Source organism: Embiotoca jacksoni, unplaced genomic scaffold (genome assembly GCF_022577435.1).
Source record: "Embiotoca jacksoni isolate LCO1_2020_lvr unplaced genomic scaffold, fEmbJac1.0.p SCAF_9, whole genome shotgun sequence".
Taxonomy (NCBI): domain Eukaryota; kingdom Metazoa; phylum Chordata; class Actinopteri; family Embiotocidae; genus Embiotoca; species Embiotoca jacksoni.
Window position 1 is genome coordinate 4,051,931 of NW_027185447.1, and position 26,784 is coordinate 4,078,714.

Sequence of the window (26,784 nt, forward strand, 5' to 3'; positions counted from 1 at the left end):
AACAAGGTGGGGCGCACGCTACTCCCCCTTTGCGCTGTGATTGGTCACGAGTTGGAGCAGCATGGACCAATGAGCGGTCAGGAAACACGCCGATGCGTTTAATGTCCTTTCAACCTTTTTGCGATCAATTCATAAAAGCCGTGTTTTCTTTCATGAAATCACCACAAAAACAGGATATAGCTTGCTGCACAGTTATTTTTTTTTTGTTGCTGTTGTATTGTGGGTATTTTTGAGCTGGTTGAGAAATCGAAATACAATGCACTCTTCTGTATGCCTCTGGCCGATAAATGCATAAAAGTGTTCTGGATAATGAAACTCAACTTTGTGATTACGGCTGGAATTAAATGACGATTCGTAGCGCTCACTGCACACAGCTGACAACTTCCAAGCGCAATAATTTATTGCTTCACGTTCCTCGAAACAATATAATTATCTGCCGTGTCCAGTAAATCCTGTTGAAGTAATAAAACCGTGCATAAAAAAAAAAACATCCGTGTTTTTATCCTGTACATGACTGTAAATATGGTCCTACCTGTGTAATATTATTTAGGAAAACAACGTAAATGATAGTTTATATGTTCCATACTTGCGGTTGATAATACAAACAGCAGATGGCATTATTGTACTTTACAGGTGCTGTTGCAGACCACAATGTAAATCAATTGTCTTTTCGGGGAGGGTATCGACTACTTTGGTATTGACAGCAAACTAAATGATCTAATAGACCTATATTAATAAATTATTCACTTTATGTGTTGTAATTAATAAATGTTATAATAGAGGTAGGCTACGTTTTTAAATACTAACCTAAAAACTGTAACAAAGAAAAAACATGTCGAAAATTCCGATTGAAATAATTACCTCAGACCCTTTGAAATTGCCCATAATTAGTTTTTTTTTTTTTAATCGTTGAAACATGAAAATATCAGCGCAGTTTCTTTGTTCATGCTTTATTTTGAAAGTGCTAACCGGAAAGTAGTATTTGCTGTGGTGCCCGGCTTGACTGCTGTAGCTGAGTGGTCGGGTTTGGCCAGTGTTGACAGAAAGACAGCATGAGACACTTCTCTGCTCGGATCATGCAAGCATGGGGATATTTGGAGGAAAACACAGTTTGACAGCTCACTCTGATAAAAGGTAAGAAGCAAGTCTCAGCTCCACTTCTGTGGAACAGTACACACATGACTTATTGCAATGGTTTTATGAGGCTTCACTTGAGTTTAGTCATATGAAAAATGTGTCCATACAACTCAGGATGTAATGCTGCTTAGACAAAAAACTATAGCAATGCAATACACAAGAAAAGTGAAGTGACTTTGGACATTTTTAATGCAAGCCTGTATGTACAATACAACATAAAGAACTTTAGGATGTCTATAAATTCACTGGTGACCACCAATAGAAATATGATAAGACTGTGTTTATTGTAATAAAGCATAAAGTCACTGAAGAGAAACCATTGATGGCCTCAGACACTCTAAAAGTTAAATATTAAAGTATTATTTCTTAGTTGTTTTTTTACGATATGGGGTTTTGTATATATATCATCAAGGATTAATACAGGTTGGGCGAAGGTCACACCCTGAGCTGGCTTGTTGCCTGCTTCTACTGTTGCAATTCTAAGTAGCATATGAATAGAATAGAGTAGAATAGAATTGTGATTATCTCCACTAATGTGAAACACAGCAGATGGTCGATGAGTCCTTGGTCAACACCAGGGAGCCCACAGCGTGTTAACACATGAAAGTAAAGATATGAAAGTAAAAATGGGCAATACTGCAGTGATTTAGTTGACAGGGTTTCCTGTCACTTGTTGCACTTTCAGAGTCTGTCAAGCAATAATCAGCATCTAGTGTAATAGATTTTTAAAGCAGGGCTCATGTTAAGAGGATATTTCTCCTGACTCACAGACTTTGATAAACTATCAAAATAGTGGAAATTAAGGGGAGAGCTCCCAAGTGTCTTTTCAATTTGATATTCAGTCTGCTTTAACAGCACAAACACAGAGTGGAACAATATATAGGGTGCATGCAGGTTTACAAACACACATCTTGAATATGTTCCGAGCTGGCTGGATGTGCTGTCAAGTGATTTTGTATTTTCTCTTAGAATTTGCATTTCTCCTGGGTGATTTTCATTTTCATTCACTTCTACATGCACATTGGCAATCAGCAGAAAAACCCTGCCACAGACTGATAGGGTTTGCTCTTTCTTTGCAGGAGTAATTTCACATCGATGACTGTGTCTGCATCAAGATAAAAATGAGACCCTTTATTTGTACTCTGTTTTCAGAGTGACTCTAATATTATTCTAAGCAGCTTTCATTTAACCAGCAGGGTCTTTTTTTCCCATTTATGTTGTGTTTCTATCTATAATTGCCATTTGAGTGGAGAGTCTTCAGGAATACCCATCACCTTCTCTCTGCCTACTGTTGCCAAGTTGTAATCCTCACACCCAAGACATCAACCTCTGACCAGCTCCTTTGCCTGACTTTCCAATACCTCGGTATGTTTCCTGGATTCTCCAGTCTGACCGTGCATCTGCCCGTGGGAAACTTTCACCCACCCCCCCGCCCCCCCCACCTTACAATTGTCCCAGTGTGTCTTTGCCTGGAACAGTCTGCTCTTGCTAGGCAGCTATCAGTATATTAATAGGTGTTTTGGCTGCTACTTTTGTCCCAGCCCCTGACTGGCTTTCCAGTCCTCCCTCTTTTTATACAAGCCAACAAGCTTTCCCCATCCCCCTCAACCCTCCCTCCTATCCAGTACATGAAAAAGCATGTGCTTATTTTAGACTCTGTGGTAGATTACTGACCTGTTGGGTTACATGCTGTATGTAAATAATAGGCGCAGGGGTGCAGGGTTTTGTCGTTAGAGTGGCAAAGGCTTCCTGTCATGTTGCATGGTGGGAAATCATAGGAATCTATTGAGTTAATTGTTTAAATTTAAATTTTTTTTTTTTTTTTTGCTATAAAGCTATAGAAAAATAACATCTTGTCAGTCCTTTCAATACTTTTTTAAGAGTGGGAACCATCCTTATATTGTGAGGAAATGTGTGCTTTTTTTGTGGGAAGTTGAGAAAGACAGATAAAGACAGAGCAAGACAGACTTTGTTTATTCTTAGGGGGAAACTAAGGAAGGAACTCAGTGATATGAGTGAGAAACGGGATGTGAAATACAATCAAAGCAGATGCTTTGGTGGCGAACACAGTGTCAGGCTGACCATATCTGACAACTGTGTCAGAGTGTACTGGCCCGGCCGCTGACTAATAGGTGGGAGAAACTGCTTGTTACCTTTGTATTGGTGCTCATCTTCTTTTCTGTCACTATCATACGGTCATGGGAGAAAAAAAATGTAAATAAGAGATAATAAAGCATCGCCTGGAATAGGTCCACGCTGGAGGAGCTATTTTGGGGTCCAGCTATGGAAATATAACCAAGTCCATAATCACTCATACATGGACAGCTTGGTTGCTGTAAATCCTGGTGCTGCCAGTGTGCTGGCTCTCGTCAGTGATTTACAGGATGAGACTGTGTTAAGAGACATGTTTTCCACAGAACTTAATAAGCCCAGAAATGTTGAACTTTAACACGGGGGACAGAAGATGTGACATCATTCACAGTGAATAACAGACACACAGCCTCAGATTCAATTGCAGCATGAACTTAAACAAACTACATTTTGTCTCAATCAATGTACAATGAAATTTAACCAGGAGACCACATGCAAAGCATCTGCACTCTGGAAGCGCTGTGTATCCCTTCAGTCACCCCCTGCCTGTAGGTTCAAGTACCCTGTATGACCTGTAATTGAACCTCCTTGTGGTCATTGCATAACAGGATCTTGTGTGTTGATTAGCTGTTGGCTCTCACTGTTCTACAAACTTGGTTAGCAAGCGGGGTTTTTTTAAATGCCTGCGCCCTTTTAACACAGCTGCCCTCAAAGAAGCAATTTGTTTTGCTCTTCATAATATAAAATGGGTCAAGCATATTGGCAAACAAATTAAAATTACTGTGTCTCCCTTCCAAGCCTCTGGTTTTGGTTTAATCTGATTTTTTTCTATGGTTGAGTCCCGTGGCTCTCATTAGATAAGTTTCTGGCAGCTGCAGCAGGCAGCTGTTTTCACCAAAATCAGTCTGACCAGACTTTGTACCTGTTCAGCATCAAACCACAGATTAAGTAAGCAACTAGCTGGTGAAGAAAGTTTAAAAAAAAAAAAAAAAAAAAAAAAAAAAAAAAAAAACGAGCTTAGCAAGCTAAAGATCCAAATACTTTTTTCTCAGTTGGAGACCAGAGCAGATGTAAAACCAGCGGTATAGTCGTGTCTTACTGTAGCTTCATCCTATAGCTACCCTAACCTCCTCTGGGTATCCTTAACAAGGCTATGAGGCTTTAGTGTTTACTTTGAAAGTAATTAAGTTTATGTACTTAATAGTCTTAATGTGTATGCCATAACGTAACACTTGCACTTGGCTAACTTCACTATACAATTCAGACAGAAATATTTAACTGTTTTTCTAGCACTTTCTTTTTGACGTAAAACAAAAAAAATGTATCCGCGAGGTAATGTCTTTCCTACCGACAGTAACAGCCAATCACCTTCAAGCATACTCTCGCCAGACACCTGTAAACTTCCTCATTCTAGCAGGAAAAAAATTATCTCCGCACCCCTGTTCATGAAAAGGTTTTTTTTTCTGCATATGGTTTCTGTTCTGTCTATTATCTTCACATCTAATCATGTGAAATCACAACAGTGCTTACTATTCTAATGATGAAAGCGATGAGAGACTATATTTGACCTTGCTTGGTGTTCAAGCGTATGGGTTAGTGATATCAAGGTTAATGCAGATTGATGTGAAAGATATGTTTTGTTTGTTGCTTCTATAGGCCTTTTGTCTCCGCTGACTGATCATGATGTGTGACTAATAACTAACGGTTTGCATGTACTGACCGTTAATTAGGTCAACCCCAGTTCCAAGCTGACATCACTGATGAAGATCCAGAGCCATTTCAGCTGCTAGCAAAACCGAATGAAAATTTTGAAAACCTCATTGAACCAACCCAGTGTTACACCAATGCGTGGACTACATCCATCAGCCTACTACGGGATACTGCGTCAGCATCATATTTCCCCTTGTCTAGGTGTAAAGAGTGTTCAGCCACCAAAAATTTTACATGGTTAGATTTAGAAGAAGCTACTTGATTAGGGTTAATAATCCATGTCGTTTTGTCACGGCCTGGCACCCTGGTCTTGTGGGTAAAAGTCCTGGGCTTGATCCATCCAACCCTACCTCTTCTAGTCTGTCTGTATTCATCGGGTTTCTTTATGTGTACATGCTGTCTGTCTAAGTGCTTTGATATTTGCTGCTTTGCTGCAGACAATCAGCTGCACCATCTTCATTTTTTTGCACTAAATTCTGCAGAATAAACTTCCTTACATTTCAATACGTAACAGAGTGTTTTCTAATGAAAAGGCTTTGAGAATGTTAGCTCACTTTGAATGTCCGTCCATGTCCCTTTGTGCACATGTAACAATGGCTTATTTTTAACCTGTTGGGCTTAGAAGTGTAGAGCGGAGAGAGGGGAGGAAGTGGTCGCAGGATGACAGCGTCCTCCTCAACCTTCATCCTTCCTCCGCCTTCCCTCACACACAGACATGGTTTGTGTTGCTTGTCTGCTTTTTCCCAGCTGCAATACAAATAAATAATGTGTGAGCAGATATTCACTGGCACACAAACACACACGCTTGCTGGTTCTAGGAGAGCTGCATGCTCTGTCAGTTTGACCTATAAGACAGTCAGCCAGACCAGTCAGCTCACTGCAGGGAACTTAAGAAAACAGTTGCAAATTTACTGTCAGTGCTGAATCTTAAAGTAACTCTGAACCAACACTGAGAAGATGAGAAACAAAAGAAAAGAAAGATGCAGTTCAGTTAGCCAAAATCATTTGTTGGCGGCTCTCTGAAATGTAATATGAAATTCAATAGAAATGAACTGCGAGTAAGTTTTACCCGCCTTTCAGAGCATATGTAGTGTATATGTATATGAGTATTTAAATTTGATCCTGCTTTACACATCTACGCCACCAGATTTCAAAGGTAGCACTGAACTTTCTACTCCACAGCACTTTATTTGACAGAAATAGTTACTTTTCAGAGTAACATTTTACATAAAAACTTACATAAACTCTAAAAAATACAATACATTTCAAGGATGAAAATCGTGGATTTCAAATCCTTATCAACAGTGTCTCTCATTTAGATGTCTCTGAGTTGTTAGCAGTTCTACAATGTTTGCCCCTTCTCACATCTGTGTAACTGTCAGTCCCAAGCGATACCTTAACCAGCTGCAACATGTTGTTTACATTTTGCTGCATCAGTATTAACAACCGATGATGTCCTATATATGAATACATATTTCAATCCAGGTTTCTGTAGAGTGACTTATACTCTTGATACCATACATTTTGCAGGTAGGTACTCATTCAATATAATTGAATACAAGAGGTTTATTTCAGTATTTTTACATCGTTTTAGTCTTACTTTCAGTTAAGTAAAGCATCTTGGGTACGTACTCAACCAACAATTCATATACATTTTGTGTTTTTTAGGGCTAAATACATAGATTAATCAGCATACATAAAATTAACAGTTGTAATGTAGCATGTAAATGAAGATAAAGCCCACTGTTTGTCATTCTTGGCCAGCTGCAGAATAATTGGCTGTGTCTTTTTGCTCCCTCTGGTTCTCCATGGTGTTTCTGGTATTTTATCTTATCTATGTCAAACACTCCCATCTGCATCGCAGAACTCTCTGATTGTTCCTTTGAGTTGTGTTTGTTTTGGTTATCTTAAAAAGAGCATAATTCAATTTCACAGTCACATTTTCTCTTTTGTTGTTCAAGGTAGTAGAAGAATTCCAGCCACGTTTTTTTTTTTTTTTTTTTTTTTTTTTTTTTTTTTTAATTTAAGATTTTAGTCTGGGTTTTTGTTCTGTTATTATATCCGCGTGTCTGGATTTTCTCAAATTAAGTGCAATGTTTCCCAAAAACAGTAGCTTCCAGTCACTGCATGGTAAAACTGTACATTCCCCTGCATCTTATATCAGAGTACTTCGACCCTGCAAAAATGCAAATCTGAAAATGGCAACACTTATATTAATAGTTAAATTTGAATGGTAAAATCCATGTTAAATTACCCATAATTCAGGCAATAATGACCTCTAGGATCAGCACAAATCCCTGTATTATGTCACAGCTACATCTGTGAGGGCCACTAAACCTAATTCTGGCAGAGTAAAACAATAATATTTGGATTTCCCATCATCCCAACTGATGACCCATGACCCCATGAGAGCAGTGAAATATCGTACATCCCATGGAAATTGTTGGCTCCTTTGACACATCCGGACAAGTAAACATTTGATCCTCTTTGATGCAGTACAGTCAAAGATGATGCAAATGCACAACACCACAAGGAAATTAGCTGTCATGTATTCGACAAAAAAAAAAAAAATCTACGGATGTATCACTGCTCTGTGGACAACATAAGTACGCGCCTCCCATGTCAGTCATATGTGAGGAGTCACTTTCTGGTTAGTCCAGGTCAAACTGGCAGTCATTTGAAATCTCCTAGCCTGGTGTTGTCAGACTCAAACTCCTTTTGTGAATTTACCTTAATGCAAACAGGGTTTCCAGACTATAATCACAGCAACAAAAACTGAAGATGATTATCCTCTCACTGAAATGTGTATTCCATTTTCCATGAATGGTGAGGTTTATAGATGGACTAAAGAAGATTAAAGAATCACATACAGTAAATACATACTGAGGTTCCTTAAATAGAATATTCAATCTAAAACTCCCCTAACATTTTTCATTTTAAAAGTTTTTTCTATCCTAATGGATACTGACCAAACAGATGACAGGAGATCATTTTAGGAGATACTATGGAGTTTGGAAAGTAGTGTCTCAGTGATCTAAAACAGGGCTTCACTGCAGCATATGCAGAGATATCAGTTTGTCTAAAACAGTTATCTCAAATCACCGGAATGCAGTGAGCCTATGACACATGCTTTGTTGTGTCTCCGACTTTGCCACCTACTTAAGTCTTATTGAAGGTTCTGCTGATAAAAAACACAACTGCCTCTCCCACCCATACATACTGTGCAGCTGACTTCTAAATGGAAATGGCCGTCCCCTGGAAATTGTCCAAAAGGCATGCTGGGAAATGTAGGGGGTCATAATTGATTTAAAGGCAGATGCAGTTTGAAGAAAAGTAGGCGTTCGAGTAGTTCATCAGTAAATAACTTGATTCAAATTCAAACCACTTTGTTTCTCCCTTATGAAATTATTTAGAGAAGAGACTGACAGTTCACACAACCAAACAAACAAAGTAAATGTGTGAATCCAGTTTAAGAGCTGTATTTAAATAGCCCTCATAATTATGCAGTTAATTTATACCTCTAGTTTAAAGTACTACTTTGTGAGACACTGTGACTATCCCGCTAGATCCAGTTCAGGAGTTCAGAAGGAGGATGGAAGCTGTGGCCCAGCTGAATTTGAACACCATGTGCAGCCTGTGGGTAGGAGGCTCTATTGATCATGGAGACAGTGTGTTGTGTGCTGGGCCATCGGAGTTCTTTGCCATTTCAGTGGTTTTACTGCTGATCCAAACAATATTTTTTGGAAACAAGTTGTCAACAAAGCTCTTATAAAAACTTTCAGAATAGATTGATGTGCAAAAATGATTCAGGAAATATGGGTGCTGTTGAATTGTGTCAAAAATGACTCCTTATTTGTGAGACTGGTTGGAAACCAAGGGTAGGCCCAGAACACGCTGGATTATATATCTCATCTGGTCTTGGAACCTTTTGGGATTCGCTAAAGGAGTAGTTGGCAAATGTTGCTGTTTAGCGGGACATCTGGGCTGATTTTCTTAACCTGCTGCCACCAATTACCAGACCCTGGATTAGGGGTAGAAAATGGATGGATGAATGTTTCAAAGACAGTTTGCCATTAAAGGTGGTGCAAGGGTACTGATGTTGCTCCACCCTCTCAGTTTTCTGTCTGTCAATTTCCAGTCCTGGAAGAGTGGGCTTATTCCAGCAGAAATCATTATCCTACTGCTTTTGGAAGCCCTGAGGTCAATGTAGTCCCTCCTCCCTCTGGTACTGAGCTTTCAGGATGGTCCATGTGCAAGGTGAAAAGTACAGGAGATATATCGGATTCCTTCAGAGCTCCTATGTACTAAGAAAGGGAGGAAATCTTAAGACAAATCTTAAGAAATGTTGTTGTTTCACAGCTTAATGACTAAGCCTTTCCTCAGTATGTCTGATCATGACTTTTCCTATGATCTGAAGTCATTGTCTGAATTTTTTGCTCAGAAAATGTGTGTTTAATTTCCTCATTTGGGATTTGGAATGTTTCTAAATATAAAAAGACCCCGAAGCTCAAACACAGGCCTTTAAATTATTGTTTTCAGCTGTGTTTGTTCCCCGACTTGATCCAATCAGACCACTTAGAATACACTGATATAGTATGCAAAAACATTGAGCCTCAATCGTCTTTTCATTAAATAGACAAACATTTAATCTCTTAATAATTTTGTCAGCATTTCCACTTACTTCCCATAATCCCTTGTGAAGTATTAGTTTGGCCCAATCACAGGAAGCTGTTATGTGTATATTTCGAGGTCTTTGATTCCTACACGCAAAAGACACATTACCGATCTTTAGGTCTTTGGTTGCCAAGAAACAATTACTGGCACTGCAGAATCTGACGTGTGTCTCCAAAGGCTGATTCTCACGTTGATATTTTGAATGATTAAAGCTGCCAGTAGCTGTTGACTTCCTGATGTTATTGTGCTGTTTTATCCTGAGTGTGATTCTCCAACTCGTGGCTTCATTTTGTTTCTACAGCTGTTACCACACAAGCAAACCATGCATTCCAGTTTGACAACGACTGCTCTCAGACCATTTAAACATCACACTTGAGAAAGAAATCAGGGCTCCTTTAAAGAATATACTGAACTATTGGCAGAATTATCATTAACGTCAACAATAACAGATGCCAGTTTGTACATCGTTGGCTTTGGTGCTACTTAAGATGACACTATGTTAACTTACAGTAAGAAAGTAAGAGACCTTAATAAGTAGGGCTGCGGTGGAGATATGAAAAATAATAAAACATAAAATATATCAAAAAAACTACCGAAGGTCGGTGCAGTGTTTATCATACCAAAACTCCCAGTGGCACCACCTTAGCAACCTTGCTAATAGTGCTACCAGTAAATTTCACAGATTAAAACTGGGTTTTTGTAAAGAACCTGGCACATGTGACCACATCTCCTTGCTACTATTTTGTTAAATGAAAATATTTTTGGTCTGGTATTGATATGAGTGTAATATTTTATTGTACAGAATAATTTTTTTCCATGCGTCTTTCAGTGCAACTGGTGAACAGCAGCCTGCTCTCACAAAGATCAGCGCAGTTTAGGACACTTCAATGGGTTCATCATATACCTAGACATATACTAAAACCTGAAAAAGAATGATAGGTAAAGTGTGTGTATGTGTGTGTGGGTCTCAGCAATGCACAAGTCAGCAATGCAAATATAATTTTCAGTGTTACGTATTTTTTATTTAGTGACATTTGAAGCTAAAATATAAGACATGTATTTCTGGTATTTTTCTGTGTCTCTGCATCTTCCTCATTTTATATAGTCAGTGTTCCTGCTGTGGATCAGCTCGATTAAAAATGAAAGGTGATGACCCTGGAGAAAATGACGGGGACAAGGGAAATGACAAATGCAACAGCCTCTCAGTTTGTTGCCATAAAACAAAGACAACCCAAACTACTTGGCTACAATTCAGAGTTAAATTGTGTGCAGTGTTTACTGGTGACAATGGCACACAGCTAGGACTGCCAAGGTATTATAATATGTGAGTGTGTGTGTCCTTCGGTTTACAATGTCCTCATCGGGAACAATACTTTGCTGGAGGCAACTGTGTACATAATAGATAGAAAGGCATTCATTGTTTGCTTCTTCAATCTTGACTGGAATTGTAATTCTAAATGTTTGTGGGGTGTTTTTGTGTCATGACTGTCATTGACAAAAACTCAAACTGCAGTCCAAGGGAGAAGATGTCAGAGTACGGTTTGAAATACAATGCAACAAAAGAAAGGGCAGATTTTACAAAACAATAATGTAGACAAAAGGCTGCCAAGGGATTCTGGTTTTGTTCTCATTCACTTGTAGGGAGCAATTTAAAGATCAGATGAGTGGCTTCATTTCAGAGGACTAGAGAATGAGATTGATTTACATGCTATTGTGTGGCATCTTGTTGCATTAAGTTCAGACGTCAGACAATACAGACCAAAGGGTGGAGTGTGTGTGTGTGTGTGTGTGTGTGTGTGTGTGTGTGTGTGTGTGTGTGTGTGTGTGTGTGTGTGTGTGTGTGTGCAAATGTGCATGTCAAAGAGAAGAGACAGAAAGGTAGGATCTATAATGTATGTTGACACTTGTGTTCAAAGTTGTGGATCAGTGACCACTAAGAGGAACAAAACTGGTAATTTAATTACTTCTAATTAGTTTAAAAAAAAAAATCAATTTGTGCATTAAAGCCGAATTCCCTTTCAGATGGTTAGTTGAAAATACTATACAATTAGGTTTGATGGAAAAGGCTGCGCTCTAAAGGTGTTCAATGAATTCAGAGATAGCTATTACTCCATGAACATAAACAGAAACCTTAGCACTAGCTAGCACTGTTAGTTTTAGTTTTCTGTGCCTTTCCAGCATCACAACTGGAGTCATGGCAGACATTTACTGAAAGGTTAGTTATACATAAATATGACATTCTCGAATACTCGGAAGTTATATACAGCATATGTTTTAATGATTACCTTTGGGTTTTGGGGGCACTCAAAAGAGCCCACTTCTGTACAACGTTTGCACATTGCTCGCTTTGGGTATGAGCCGTTGCACAAAATCACGGAACATTATTAAATTATGCTGAAAATGCTTACAGAAACATGATTTATTAAAATGCTCTGTTTCTGATAAATCTGGGCCATGTCCGTTTTTGCCTCTGGCTCAGCTATCCTGACAATCGCTTGCTCTGCGTCTGCTCCATGTGAGCAAGTAGGACAGATAATAAAAGAAAGTCCAAACAAAGCATGAAGATTGATTTTTTTTTTTTTTGTATTTTTTTTTTTTGTACTATTCAAAGCATTGGTTCCCAAAACCCTCACACTTGCACAATATTTCCCACATTTCTTTAACTTTCATTTCCTCATCTCCCTTTCTCAGCTGTCAAAATGTTTTCATTATTCTGGCCCCAAAGAAGAGTTTCTTGGCTTGAATTTCAACTCTAACAGCTTTTATACCATTTCCAGTGTTCCATAAATTTATATTACTTTGGTAAATGGTCTGCACTTATACAGGCCTTTTTAGCGTCCCCAAAGCGTTTAAAATATGCCACCTATTCACCCACACATTCAAATTCCGTGACAAAGCTGCCACATAAGGTGCTTCCCTGCCATCAGGAGCAACTTGGAGTTCAGCCTCTTGCCCGGGGACACGTAGGCCTGGGACACACTGCCTGTGCAGCATGTGCATTACCTGTCACGCACTGCACAGCAGCAGCTGGGTCGCGTGTGTGTGTCCACACCGGCTGCGTGTCTGTAGCGGTGCCGCGCCTGCAGGTCCTACCATTGATTCAATGAGCTACACACCACACAGGCAGTGTGTCCCAGGCCTTAGGCATGTGGAAGGAAGGAGGGGGCGAGATTGATCCACCAACCTTATGATTAGTACGATATGAAACATTGTTTTTCCTGCAGTTTGACTTTCAAATCACTTGAGTATTGAAAGTTATAATGTCATTTTATCATGTGTCTTTAACATTAACATAAACATGGAATCCTGTAAAATAATGTTTGGAGATAACTGGGTCACAACAGATATTGGGTGGCTCCTTTTCTGTCATAGCCTGCATAGACAGATCCTCTCTTTGTCATGTTCAAACAAAATGTACTGCAGCACGAGTAGTACAAATCTGCATTTCATTAATGCCTGCAATTGATATATGACATTGTGAATACCCGCAAAATAATCATCTAAAATGACATTGTGTTGACAACAAAACTTAACAGCACAGTCAAAGTTGTCCGTTTTACACCAAAAATAACAATAAACACACATCTGTTTCTGTGACCCTGAGTGGGCGAGGAAGAATAACTGCTGGAGCATGAACTTCCTGTCTTGATAGATGAGAAAATACACATACTGTGAACAAACGTACATGTGTGTGCTTATAAAAACATGCATTCACACAGGACCAATTGTGTTGAGTTTACAACAGTAACACTCTTGGAATGATATATTTAATGTAAACCCGTGACTTGGCATGCCATGTTTAACAACTGCACTGTCTTTATTCTTCTTTCCCTTTTAGAGACATGTGGAGAACCCTAACACTGTCACTGGTTGTTGCACTGACATTGGGCACAGAGGTAAGTACAGCTGTCACCCATTAAATGTTGGAACTATCTAATGTACTGTAACAAATTATGTCAAGAGGAGAGACTTTGTAGATTTGTAAGATCTCTAACATACTGAATGAATGAATGACTTCACCTCCCAGGTGTCCCAGTCTCAGGATGTGGGGTCCCTGGTGGCAAGCGACAAGGCAGTGGAGGAGCAGCAGGAGCATTTCAGTGACTTATCCACCGTACTGGGAAAGTCTAGACGCCAAATTCTGGCTGCACAGTTTGAGTGCTACCTGAAGATAATCCGTGATCCAACACAACCAGAAGAAGGTGATAAGATTGTTCCTATTCTTCAGTTTATGCACAATTCAGCTGATAAAACTCCTTCCGCAAATGTAGTCACTGATTCTGCAAGAAAACATTAAATCTGTTCTCATTGTGTTTAGATAGCATTTGCTATTAGTTCAACGGATTCAAATTTTAAAACAACTGTCGTGTTTGGATTCACGATGATGATCTAAATTAAAAGGAAACTGACACTGTTAGTATGGTGATAAGTTCATCTCATTAAAGTCATTGTGTGTAGGATTCTTAGCCACACTAGCAAGTCCTTTGAAAAGCTCAATGAAGCTGCTTTGCACTGCTGCTTAATGAAGGTGGGACCAAAGTCACAGTGGGTTGCCACTTGTTGGTTAGTGAACTGCCATTTCAAAGCCCGGCATCTTGGCCCTTACCGTCTTGTTTTTTGGGGACACTAGTGACCCCAAACATACACACTTTGAGGCCTAATTTCTAATTAATGATGAAATCATTTCCAGATGGACTACAATAACACTGATGGAGTGAATTGAGTGAATGACACCATAATGACTTGTGGAAAAAAAATTCTTGGACTTTGTATTGCATGAGAGTAGTTGGCGCTTCTTCAACAGGAGCCACAGGTGTTTTTTTTTAAGCGAGCCCCTAGTGGCCCTTAATGGTATTGCTGTTTAAGACACTTCCGTGTTGGCTTCTCTCAGACCCATTTTATGGTGTGTGAAAGGGCTTGTGGTCTTCCCGTATGGCTATTGAGGATAAAAGCAACCACTACAATTGCTGTTCTCACTAACCTCTCCAGTGGGTGTTTTCCACCCTTCCAGCTTCAGGGGACAGTAATGAGCCCATTGCAGTTTTGTGCACCACTATAACGTAACGGAGACACAATACCAGCCATTTTACAAAAGACAAAATACTACCTAATATCTACAGGTCAGAACATAAATGTCTACATTTTTCATTTGAAAAAAGATAAACCAAACTCCCTATTAAATAACATAGACAGTGACAACATTTTATTTATTTATGGTGATTTAGATATACAGTGCATCTGGAAAGTATTCACAGCGCTTCCCTTTTTCCACATTGTTGTTACAGCCTTATTCCAAAATTGATTTTTTTTTTCCCCTCAAAATTCTACACACAATACCCCATAATGATAACGTGAAAAAAGTTTTTTTTATTATTTTTTGCAAATCTATTAACAATAAAAAAAAATTTAAAAAAAATCACGTGTACATAAGTATTCACAGCCTCCATTATCCGTAAATGGAAGAAGTTTGGAACCACCAGGACTCTTCCTAGAGTTGGCCGCCCGGCCAAACTGAGCGATCGGGGGAGACATCCTTGATGAAAACCTTCTCCAGAGCGCTCTGGACCTCAGACTGGGGCGAAGGTTCATCTTCCAACAGGACAACGACCCGAAGCACACAGCCAAGATAACAAAGGAATGGCTTCGGGACAACTCTGTGAATGTCCTTAGTGACCCAGCCAGAGCCCAGACTTGAACCCGATTGAACATCTCTGGAGAGATCTGAAAATGGCTGTGCACCGACGCTCCCCATCCAACCTGATGGAGCTTGAGAGGTCCTGCAAAGAAGAATGGGAGAAACTGCCCAAGAATAGGTGTGCCAAGCTTATAGCATCGTACTCAAAAAGACTTGAGGCTGTAATTGCTGCCAAAGGTGCTTCAACAAAGTATTGAGCAAAGGCTGTGAATACTTATGTACATATTATATTTTTGTTCTTTATTTTTAATGGATTTGCAAACATTTTAAACACATTTTTTTCACTTTGTCATTATGGGGTATTGTGTGTAGAATTTAGAAGAAAAAAAAAAATCAATTGAATCCATTTTGGAATAAGCCTGTAACATAACAAAATGTGGAAAAAGTGAAGTGCTGTGAATACTTTCCAAATGCACTGTATACATTACTTTCTGTCCTATAATTTTTAACAGTTCCCAGTGTGTGCACATTCTAAGAAAGAGAGAGAGAGGAAGTGAGTCTGAAAGAAAGGAAGCCTGCCCTTTGTCTCTGTCCCAGTGCCTGTTACTCCCCTTCAGTGCTTCACTGCCTTTGAAATGTTATTCTGTGCTCCGTTTCCCAACATGCCACTGTGCTACCTGGTACCGCCAGGTTTCCGTCTATTGTTGATGAGCTTGGGGTGGGCCAGCTGCGTATAGACACACAGTTTATATAAAAGTATGACACACCATTTACGTTCAATAGATAATTTATACACTTCATCCTGTCAGCGGGTTGATTAAAAATTTAAAAAGTTCCCCCGCCGTTATGCTTCTATGTTGACGTGTGACGGACTCATTACACAGATGTTATACTTTATGTGTCGAGTGATACATACTACATACTACATACTGCACATAAGTGATAGAGGTATCGTGCAATATAGAGCACCAGCTTTTACTTGTGCTGCTTTAAAAGTGCAGGAAGGATTCATTTTATGATTTGATTGCTGTATTTGTTTGAATAGAAGACGAGTGGTTTGTATGAGGAAGTATCCTGTGGCCATAATGGATCGAGAGACAAACAGCACTACCCACAAAAACTCAATCTTCTACCATGAATTAAACCCCGTACTAAACATACTATTTATGGAGTCACTTAGCACCAGGGATGGAGAGCTTGTGCAATAAACAAAATATTTACTGCAAACAAGAACTGTGTTCCAATTGTCCACTCACTCACTGTTCAGTGTTTGCTACATAGAACACTCACAAGGGGAAAACGACAGACAGCTGTTGATGCATTTTGGACATTATTTTGTATGTTCCCTTGCAACATAAATTTACTCTGTATAATTATCATATATGTCACATTAACACACGCCAGAACATCAGACCACATTAGAATATGGGCACCAACATGAAGTACAAAGACATCTGACAGCTTTTCTTCTTCAGAAACAACACTTGAAAAACAGGCTGCAATGCATGATGGTCTAGGTCGATCGAAGTAGGCCACACCTTCTGTACACTACATTTGGCTGTGCCTTGTGACAATTTTGTTGTGCACTTATAGTGAATGACACTTACATTTGAGATTTCAAACAGCGCTAAAAAATGTCTGATGCACTGCAGTTTATCGTAGACGATACCATGATTCAGTGGACAATTTGAACCCAGCCAAGGTGTTATGAAGCATTTTAGGATTATGTTCCACTGTTTTCTTTATTTCTAGCTCTCCACCTGTTTAAAATTGCTGGTAGCTGATCAACATCACATTGTAAGGCTGAACTTGTCGCAAGCAGTATTTAAAAGCCAAGATATTTGTTTTTTGAGCTAGAAGGCCACATAATTAAAACTCTTGTTTGTGTTCTTATTGTTTCCCTCAGGCACAAATGCATACACTTCTCTAATGATTAGTGTTAAATGTCATGTCCCTGCTGCCCTCTGCAGGCTCCTACTGTAACCGTACGTGGGACGGCTGGCTGTGCTGGGGAGATTCAGTTCCAGGGACCGTCATGCAGATGTGTCCTGGATACTTCCTCGACTTTGACCCTGCTGGTGAGGCCTCAGCAGACACATACACACAAATATGCAAACCGTGTTTATGTTGTGTGTCTTATATTTTCATTTTGTTTGTGTTGATATATATTAAGCTTTTTGTGTACTCTGAGCTTTTCAACTACGTCAAACCCTTGAACAAGTTTGTGTGAATTTTGTCTTCAACAGAGAAGGTGACCAAAGTGTGTAACCCTGATGGCCAGTGGTTCCACCACCCAGAGAGCAACAGAGTGTGGTCTAACTACACCCAGTGTCAGGCCTACACTAAGGACAAACTCAAGGTAAAACAGCATGCAGTGAGACTTCTGTGTAACTCTGTGTAATCATGTATGGATCCATTTTTTCAATCTTTGTTCGTTTGGTTCCTTTGACAAAATTATGAGAAGATTATTATTATTACAAGAATAAGATAATCAAAGAACAAGGCTCTTAGTCCTCCTTAAAGTGGACTGATTCACAGTGACCATAATACCTTATATAATGCCTGAAGGTGCAGTTGAGTGCAGCACCATTTGCTTAATGTTCTTGGGTTAGTTTTTTTTTTTAAAACTGCTTCATTTAAACTCTACAGTTTGAACTGTGAAAACACAGAATGCAAATTGCATCTTTTTTCCCCCATAATTTGCTAAAGTAATCTAAACCAGGAACAGGAAACAACATGAGAAGTGTTTCTGAACAATGATGATGTCTAATAGTCTAAAGTTCCTTGTTCTTGGACAGCTGAGCATAACAACATGAACCGAGAGCAAACTGTAGTCTTGACTCTCCGACTTATGTCTGCCATAACTGCCACAAACACTAGAGACTGAAAATTACAGCTAACCAGCTGAGTCCATCTTTCTTCGCTCAAGATAGTATTAAGCAAATGGAATCAGATTTCTGAAACTTCTCAAACCGTCAAAATTTCAATGGTGGTAAAGGTTAGCATGCAACTTGAATTTGCCCTGATTCACTTGTAGCTGAGTGGTGTCAGTTTATCTCCGTGAATGAGGTGTAATAAATACCATAGTCACTGTTAGGCTAATTAAAGAACAATGTTCAAAATACTCCTGCTATTTTGGTTAGTCTCATTTCATATGCATAGTTTTTATATCCTGAACTTAACTGTTTACACTGCTGGGAAAAGTCCTTAAATTGTTTTAACTCAACAGCTAAGACACAGAACTGTGTCTCACTGGAGTATTGCTTTAAATGTCAACGTACCCTTCTACTCCTTGTGCAGAAAAACATCCCTGTAAGGAATTACATTGTACAGACTGTCTGAGCTGTGGAATGTGGTTTCATCAATGTCAGATTTTTTTGCATTAACATTTTGTAAACAATTATTTTCTTCAATGCATCTAAATTCATGGCCATTCAGGAAATACTTCTCTTCTCTTTGTAGAAGTTTTCTTTGATTCCCTCTGTGCTTGTTACACTGTACAGAGACTGTGCAAACACTACCTGCTTTCCTCGGCTGGTTTGCATATAGATTTTAGAATAAAATGATCCTTCACAAGTGGTGCATCTATTCATAACTGGCATATTCAACATTCTTTTCCTGCAGTTTGCCATCAGTCTGTACTACCTGGCTTTGGTTGGTCATGGGCTTTCCATTGTTTCCTTAATCATCTGTCTGATCATCTTCTCCTATTTCAAGTGAGTCAAGTTCAAGTTTTCTTCTGTCTGGTTTGACTAATTGCTATAAATCGACTCTTTTGTTCCTTTCCCGTTTGCTTCCTGTGGATATATTTAGTGAAAGAGAAATGTTGTAAAAACTGGCATAACCTGCTTTTATGAAAACCAATAAAAAGCAATCGTACTAATCCAACAATAATATTATCATATTTAACTTGATATTTAATAATACAAATCTGGAGTAATCTTAACTTAAACTGCCCCTTTGCTCTCTCCATCTCACTCTTTCAGGAGTCTTAGCTGCCAGAGAATCTCCCTCCACAAGAACATGTTTCTCTCCTTCATCTTGAACTCCATCGTTACCATAATGTGGCTCTCGCTCACTGCGGCCAATAACCAGGCCATAAGTGCCAGCAACCCTGTGAGCCACTGAATTGTTCTTCATCTCATTACACTGATGAATTTAATTTCCCTTTACCTCACTTCCCCATGTTAAAAATATCCTAAACTTAATGATGTGCTAATACGTTGTAATCCAGGGTGGTTTTCTGTTTTTAAGTTTTATTTTATGGGATAAAATCTGCTTCTAATAATTGAATTCTGACTGAAGTTTTATGACTTCCTGTCCATCAGGTGAGTTGTAAGATCCTGGCCGTGCTCACTCTGTACACGTCTACTTCCAATTACTTCTGGATGCTGTGTGAAGGCATCTACCTGCACACACTCATCATAGTCGCTGTGTTTGTCGGGGAGCAGCAGCTCTTCTGGTACTACATCCTGGGATGGGGTGAGTCAGGAGGATCAGATGTTTCACTTCCAACTCATTTCTTGGTTTTTATGCAAGCATTTTCTGTTGATATCCACTTCAAAACCACTTTTGGTCATACAGCTGGACCCAAAGATCCAAATAATGTCACACTATGTATGTCTCAGTGTATATTTGTATGAGGCTTTGCTACAGATGGATAAAACAGACAATTAACCGTTCTTACAGAAAAATTAACAGATGAATATGAGTTGCATTATACCTCCAATTTGTGATTGCTGCTCAGATAGTGTAGCCTCTGTCATTTGCTCACCATAATACACTTGAAATACCTCATAATGAGCACCACTATAAGTGAAAAGTTGCTGCAATATCCTCAGCAGACTCTGTTTTTAAGGTTATAGACATACATTTTCTTCCAAATGCACCTAATTATATGAGGGCATCTACCATTTTTGACTATGTTTTAACCTTGTCTGAATTTGCTGCACATTATCAAACATAATTCAGCACAAAGATGTACCTGTGCTTCGATAAGTGGGCTTCTCTTGTGGAACTCTCATCTAGGCTTTCCGCGAAGCCGCTTTCAACCAACTCTCATGTATTAGTAATGGATTATTTTATGTCTCTCCGAGGCTCAACATCTTTTTATAGCTGTGCAATATAGCTTTCCTGTAATGAGCGTGGCACATATGTCCGACGTGTCAACTTTACATGGATTTCACTTGATGTTGCTGCTGGTGCAGTAAGTGGAAAATGTGACTTTAGCTTTCTTGGATTTTAAAATGTATGCAGCCACTTGTTAGATAAGTTACTTAGAGGAGCAAACTGCCCAACAAAACTGCACCCAATTTGCCATTTTATTGAAATTGCAGCTGATACCTAGTTAGCATAGCTTACTATATTAGTTGTCATTTTGTTAAAACAACAATAAATAGCCACTGTAAAAATGCTGAATTATGTTTTTATACTTTTGTGTAAGATGATTGTGTTAATTTGTGAGCTTTGGAGGTGTCATAAAGACTTATGTTTCAAAACCATCAGACAGAGCAGTTTCCAGCTTTTGCGTGGCTTAATTTAACAAGAGTTTGTTAATCTTATTATTTAACTCTCGCTAACAAAACACATAAGCTTAATGAAAAATAACTATGAAGTCAGTTTGAATAACTGAAGCATACTGATGACCTAACTATTGTCAACACATTAAGATATTATGATTTGGGGTTTTGGCTTGACATTTCTGTAATGTTTCTCACTCTCTTCTAAGGTTTTCCAATCATTCCTGCCATCACGTACGCTGTGGCTCGCGCGCTCTTCTTTAACGACAAGTAAGTTAGAGCATGTTTACTATTCTTCAATTGTCATGAAGCTAAAACTCATCTTAAGATGAGGAATGCTACAGTATACAGTCTACTACTCTAACATAGCAGGCCGGGGTTTCTAGCTTTCTCTCCTTCCTGTGACCTCCTTCTACTCTGTTCGATCACTTTCAGGCTGGGAAGAATTAAGAGACATTGATTGGCCTCATCTAGTGGTGTTGGTGTGAGGCCTTTGTTCACTGCGTAGTGCTAGCGATTAATGATTCAGGCGTTCGTTGAGTCCACTGGGTTTTGTTTGTCACAGGAACGGTGTTAGGAATGTTTCTATGTGTTTCAGGTGTTGGATCAGCTCACACACTCACCTGCTCTACATCATTCATGGACCCATTCAAGCTGCACTGCTTGTGAGTTATTAATTCAAGTGTGTTTTGTACAGTCAGGTATGCCTAAACTTAATATAGGATTACTATTAAATTATCAGCTGCAGATTTTATTTGCTTCATTCAAAATGGATCTTCAAAAAAGGGTTTTTGATATTTATTAACAACTCATTGTGCAGCAATATGATAAAGTATACAGTCCATTTATATACATTTACTTACTGCTTGTTATGTTTGCCTTTAAGTAGTGAAACTCATAAGTATTGCCAGGGAAATGACAACAAAAACAAACAAGTGCTTTTTCTAATTGATCGCCATGAATAACAGGAAAAGAGGTTCAAGGATGACCTTCACAACCTCCCGATGTAAAAGTGTGGCCACAGTGTCACCATCAGGCCACTTCACTCATTGTAATGCTTTAGAAGTTCAATACATTTTTCATTCCTCCTTCTTTTCCGCTTAAATTTTTACCACCCATCTCTGTCCATCTATCCAGGTGAACTTCTTCTTTCTCCTGAACATCGTCCGGGTTCTGATCACCAAGCTGAAGGAGACGCACTGCGCCGAGTCCACTGCCTACATGAAGGCAGTGAGAGCCACCCTCATCCTCATCCCTCTGCTGGGAGTCCAGTTCATCCTTTTCCCCTGGAGGCCGGAGGGACGCATCAGTCGGGCTATATATGATTTCTTCATAAACATCTTCTCCCACTTCCAGGTACACTCAATTGGAAATGGCATATTTGAGTTTGAACACAGTGCTTTGGCTAAACTGCCACTCAAATTCATTTAAACCATGGATGTATTACAGGGAAGATGATTGTAACCACATTAACAACTTTTTTCTCATGAATAGATTTTTACATTCTGTTCTGAAAACGGGTGGTGTTTCACAAAAAAGATGTGGAATTAAGTCACATTAAACCCCAACATCAAACCACAGTGCCCTTTCAACAATTTTCACTTAACCCTTAAAAGCATGAATGAGCCACTTTCTGCTTTTAAAACTGAGTAAACAACCTCTAAGTGCTTGATGTATCCCAACATATAGGCAGTTTAAAATTCACTGGAACAAGAGAGAAAGAAACCATTCCCAATCTGGTGCATGTTTTACAATAAAAGAGGAGGATTTTATTGATTCATTCGCATGTATTATTTACTGGATTTTCTCAATGACATCTGTTTCTGTATAAATGTTTAATCAATGGCCTGTTACTTTGCAGGGACTCCTGGTGGCAATTATTTTCTGTTTCTGCAATGCTGAGGTACGTTCAAGTTAAAAATCATTTTAAATTCAGTCTGGATTTACAAAAATTTGATTGAGAATTGAGTAAAGAAAATTAATAGTAGCCTATGTCATTTACTCCGAATATAAATAAGATGTATGCAAATATGTAAAATTACATTAAAATTCTTGCTTCGCTATCATTGTTTATATCATTTCTGCAGGCTCAAACAGCACTGCGGAGGAAGTGGGCTCAGTGGAAGTCTGCCTGGGGTAAAACCGGCTGGGGAGAAACACAGATCACCAACAACCACTTTAAATACCACAACAACTCCTCCATCACTGAAAACTCCTCCATCACCGAAACCAGCCGCGCCACCATCAACTTTAAGCCGCCTGCTGCCGCGCACTTCGAACACAATGAAAACAACGACGCCCTGTCTGTGATGCAGCAGAAAGTCAACGGACAGGAGAAGAAGAGCAACGCGTGCACCAACGGGGAGGTGGACATGCTCAACATGCTGGAGACCAGTGACATCTGACCAGATGAAGCACTGAGGTCATGGCTGGGATGCCACACGCACACAATTACACTCACAAGTAGACATAGGAAGACTGAAAACGAAGGGCTAATTCATGCTTTCTGTGTCATTTGCCCAAGTCCATGAGTGTCCGCTCCGACTCCTCCGCAGACATCTGTAGGCAGCAACAAACCCCACGTCCACCATGGTGAAGCGACAATAAGCATCACATGCAGCTATAAAACAATGGAGTAGGTCTGTTTATTTGCACACGCTTGCCATCGATGGCACCCAAACACAACGGGAAATACCAAATTCTCCAGAAACCATGAGTCTGCCCACTCTACTAGGAAATAGGAAAGCAACAAACTCCAGCTCACGACTACGGAGCACACTGACGCTGGTGTGAAAAGAAAGCATTCAAAGTCGGTCAGCGTGCAGAGACACAGAAACCATGAACTGGCCTAGAGAGGTTGCAGGTGAATTTTCAAAATAAAATTTAACACGCTTTGTATGTATGTACATAATATCTAAAGAGCACTTAAAAAACACGTCATGTTTCACACACATTTTTTATAGAAACAGCTACCGATTTTGAACTGATGAAAAAAAAGCATTTATCTCATCCTGTAATCGTAGTGTAAAAAATGTTTTCTGTTGTTGTTCTTAAGTCAGCTTCTGTATTTCATTTTTTTTTTTTTTTTTTTTTTTTTTTTTTATTATATATGTCCTACGACAATGGTGCAAATCCCAAAACTGCCATATCGCAGATACAGACACGCATGTTTGTGTAATCTGTTGCCTCTGAATGCTTCACCCATGCACCACTGTGACCAATGAATGTCATGGCCCACTGAAGTGCTTTTATTTAGGGAAGAAAAGGTCATCATCACTGTAAAAAGCCAGCATTTAAACTGTGTCTTACAGAATACATTTCATAACACACTGAGATAATCATTCAGATTCATTCAGATCTAGTTTCGGATTTCCTGAGGACATGTAACAAAATTAGGATTTACGCTCCGGGGTGGTGTACGGTGGACAGAGGGTCTTAAACATACACTGTTTGTTTTCTTAGAGCATTATCAACTAATTTAGCCTACAAAGGCAAACAACATATTTTAGTCAAAATTAAGTTACGCCATAAAAATGTGAAATATAATATAGAAATGTTTAATTTCTGTTCAAACAGGATGCCTCATCACAGACAGGCAGCTAACTAGACAGCTAAAGCTAAGCTAGTTAAAGCTTATGTTTCCCGGTTCTTTTCTGTTATTGAAAAATATCAGTTTTGATTAAATGACATTTGGCAATGTAGTTTATTATTCCTCATAAGTGAATGAGACAGTAGCAAAATCCTTTGTAGCCTTTGACTGGGATTTTAAATGATGAGGTTGGACTGTAAAAAAAAAAAATCTAAATAAAGTACATTTTCTTTCTGAAGCAAACCACTTAAAATGGACAGGAGAGTGAACACGAAGGAACACGTTTTATTTCACTGCATTTCCTGCTGCAGTCTGTGAAGATTGCCCAAATGTTATTTTTGTATTAGGTCGGTGTTGAGGGCTAAAAATGTAAAAACCTTGAACTTTTTCTAGTGTACTTCTTAGTAGCGCACAAACGCTGAAAATATTTCAATTTGGTTTGGTAAAACTAGTATATGCAGGTATGTCAAGTGAACTAAAACCGTACACATTCTCACTGAAATAAGTTAGTTTATAGTCACTAGATTTACTCACACACATCTTCAGTTTGCTAAAGTAATTTTTTTAAAAAAATTTTTATGGCAAATAAGACCATTGACAATCTATAACAATGATATTTCTCTGTAATTTCGCATCCTGACTACAGGAAAGCTAAACATATATGTGAAGTAGTGCGTTGTAAACTTTGGGCCTGATCTGATTCAAACTGATTTGCTGAATGGCCACAAATGTTCTAACTGCTAGCTGAGCTTTAATACTTTAATATCTGATTCTCTGAACTCACTCCATTAACAAAACAGAGATTACAGCAAAAACAAACAACAAACACAATGTCTTTTTTCACAGTTAGTCCTCACTTCTTTGTTGTGAACGGTGGGGAAAATATACTTATATAATTGTCCACCATCTTTACTTTGGAAAGTGACGTTTCATGGTTTTTCAGAACTAATATCTATAAAGCGATCCCAGAATTATAAATTAAAACGCAGTTAGCTGCATTTTCAAAAGTCTAGGTTTTTGGGGGTTACAAAACGGTAAAGGACACAACGCGAGGCATAAACAAAGCAAAATATAATTACATTTTCAAACAAAGACTTGTTTGTGTGGATGTACCCTTATTCTGATGACAAGCTTTAATACTCTGAAGCCTAAAATGAAAATAAGGATGAGTTAGAGCTACCCAATTCCATTTCAAAATGGTTCAATGTCACGATACAGCTTTTGTAGACAGAACAAGACTGTGCCAAGTTAGTGTATACATTGCTAGAAATAAATGTTTTTTTTCTATCTGTCACTAACTCTGACATAAATCAGCGTGGGAAGGAGACAAAAGTTTGTTGTCTTTATTATTACAGTGTTCCTATTGCTTTTTATGTTCTGTGTTATTGTTGTGGCTATTCTAGTATTTCTAAAGGTTTTTATTACTCTTACAATATGCTTTTTTTTTTTTTTCAAATGCAGAAACAGATTTAATTAAATAGTTCTTCCAGTGCACCTGTACCAATCTGTATGAACACTGGCAGACTACCAGCACCTTTTCGGTTTCCACTGGAATAAGTCTTATTTTTGAAAGTGAGGTAGAAGAAGATTGGTGTTTTGGTGTTCGTCCAGGACGCATCCACTCACAGCATACTTGGAATACAAATGTTCCAGTGTGGATACAGCACCGCGAATAAAACGCAGTTGTGGTATAAAACAGCTGAGTATGAGACGGCTCTGTGAAAGAACAGTATCTGTCAATTCATTCTGCACAGGGATCCCATCCTGTTACAGTTTGGCCAGCGCTGCCCAGGAGAGAAACAGCTGTCGCGGTCACACATTTGTAAAGAAATTTGAGAAACATTCCAGCAAACAATCCAAAGAAATGTTCAATTCAAGCATATTGTTGTACTTATATTTTTAACACTGCCATGTACGTGTGGAAATAAAGTTGTTTGAACATAATCCTGTGGTACTCTGTATGAAATGATTTAATCTGTGTCGCAGTGTAACTTGTCACGGTCCTGTACTGTACCTAGGTATTGTCGGAGGATGCTCAATTCAAGCACACTCGAGTAGCCCACTTAACTATAGTTTTGAGATCCTACTTCTTTACTATTTTTGCTTTATGCTACTTTCTTTGCTTCACTACGTTTTGAAGGGAAATATTTTACTTTTTGTATTACATTTATCTGACAGCTGTAGTTACTTTTTAGATGACAATTTGATACAATAGATAAAATAATAAGCGTTTAAAATACAACACATTGTTAAAGATTAATCCATGGTTTCCAACCTCTTTGTCTTTAGACGTTTTAAAGAAAGCAGTGTGTAGTCAGTGTCACATATCAGAGGTCTGAGTTGTTAACAGCTTCACCAAATAGTGATTATTCCCTCTTAACTTCTCACATGGTTTAATTTCAATAAATGCTCAAATGATCCAATATCTC

General features: G+C 38.8%; 1 protein-coding gene across 1 annotated transcript; it reads left to right on the top strand.

Annotated features, from left to right (window-relative positions):
* The first annotated feature begins 1,026 nt into the window (after positions 1–1,026).
* On the top strand, positions 1,027–26,299 carry calcrl2 (calcitonin receptor-like 2). The gene is made up of 13 exons (XM_069141024.1): positions 1,027–1,134; positions 13,451–13,508; positions 13,640–13,814; positions 17,218–17,325; positions 17,494–17,606; positions 18,872–18,963; positions 19,234–19,363; positions 19,576–19,729; positions 20,976–21,036; positions 21,365–21,431; positions 21,904–22,122; positions 22,628–22,669; positions 22,854–26,299. Exons 1-13 carry the CDS (start codon positions 1,085–1,087, stop codon positions 23,169–23,171), a joined length of 1,587 nt encoding a protein of 528 aa, XP_068997125.1. The 5' UTR covers positions 1,027–1,084; the 3' UTR covers positions 23,172–26,299.
* Positions 26,300–26,784: the final 485 nt, after the last annotated feature.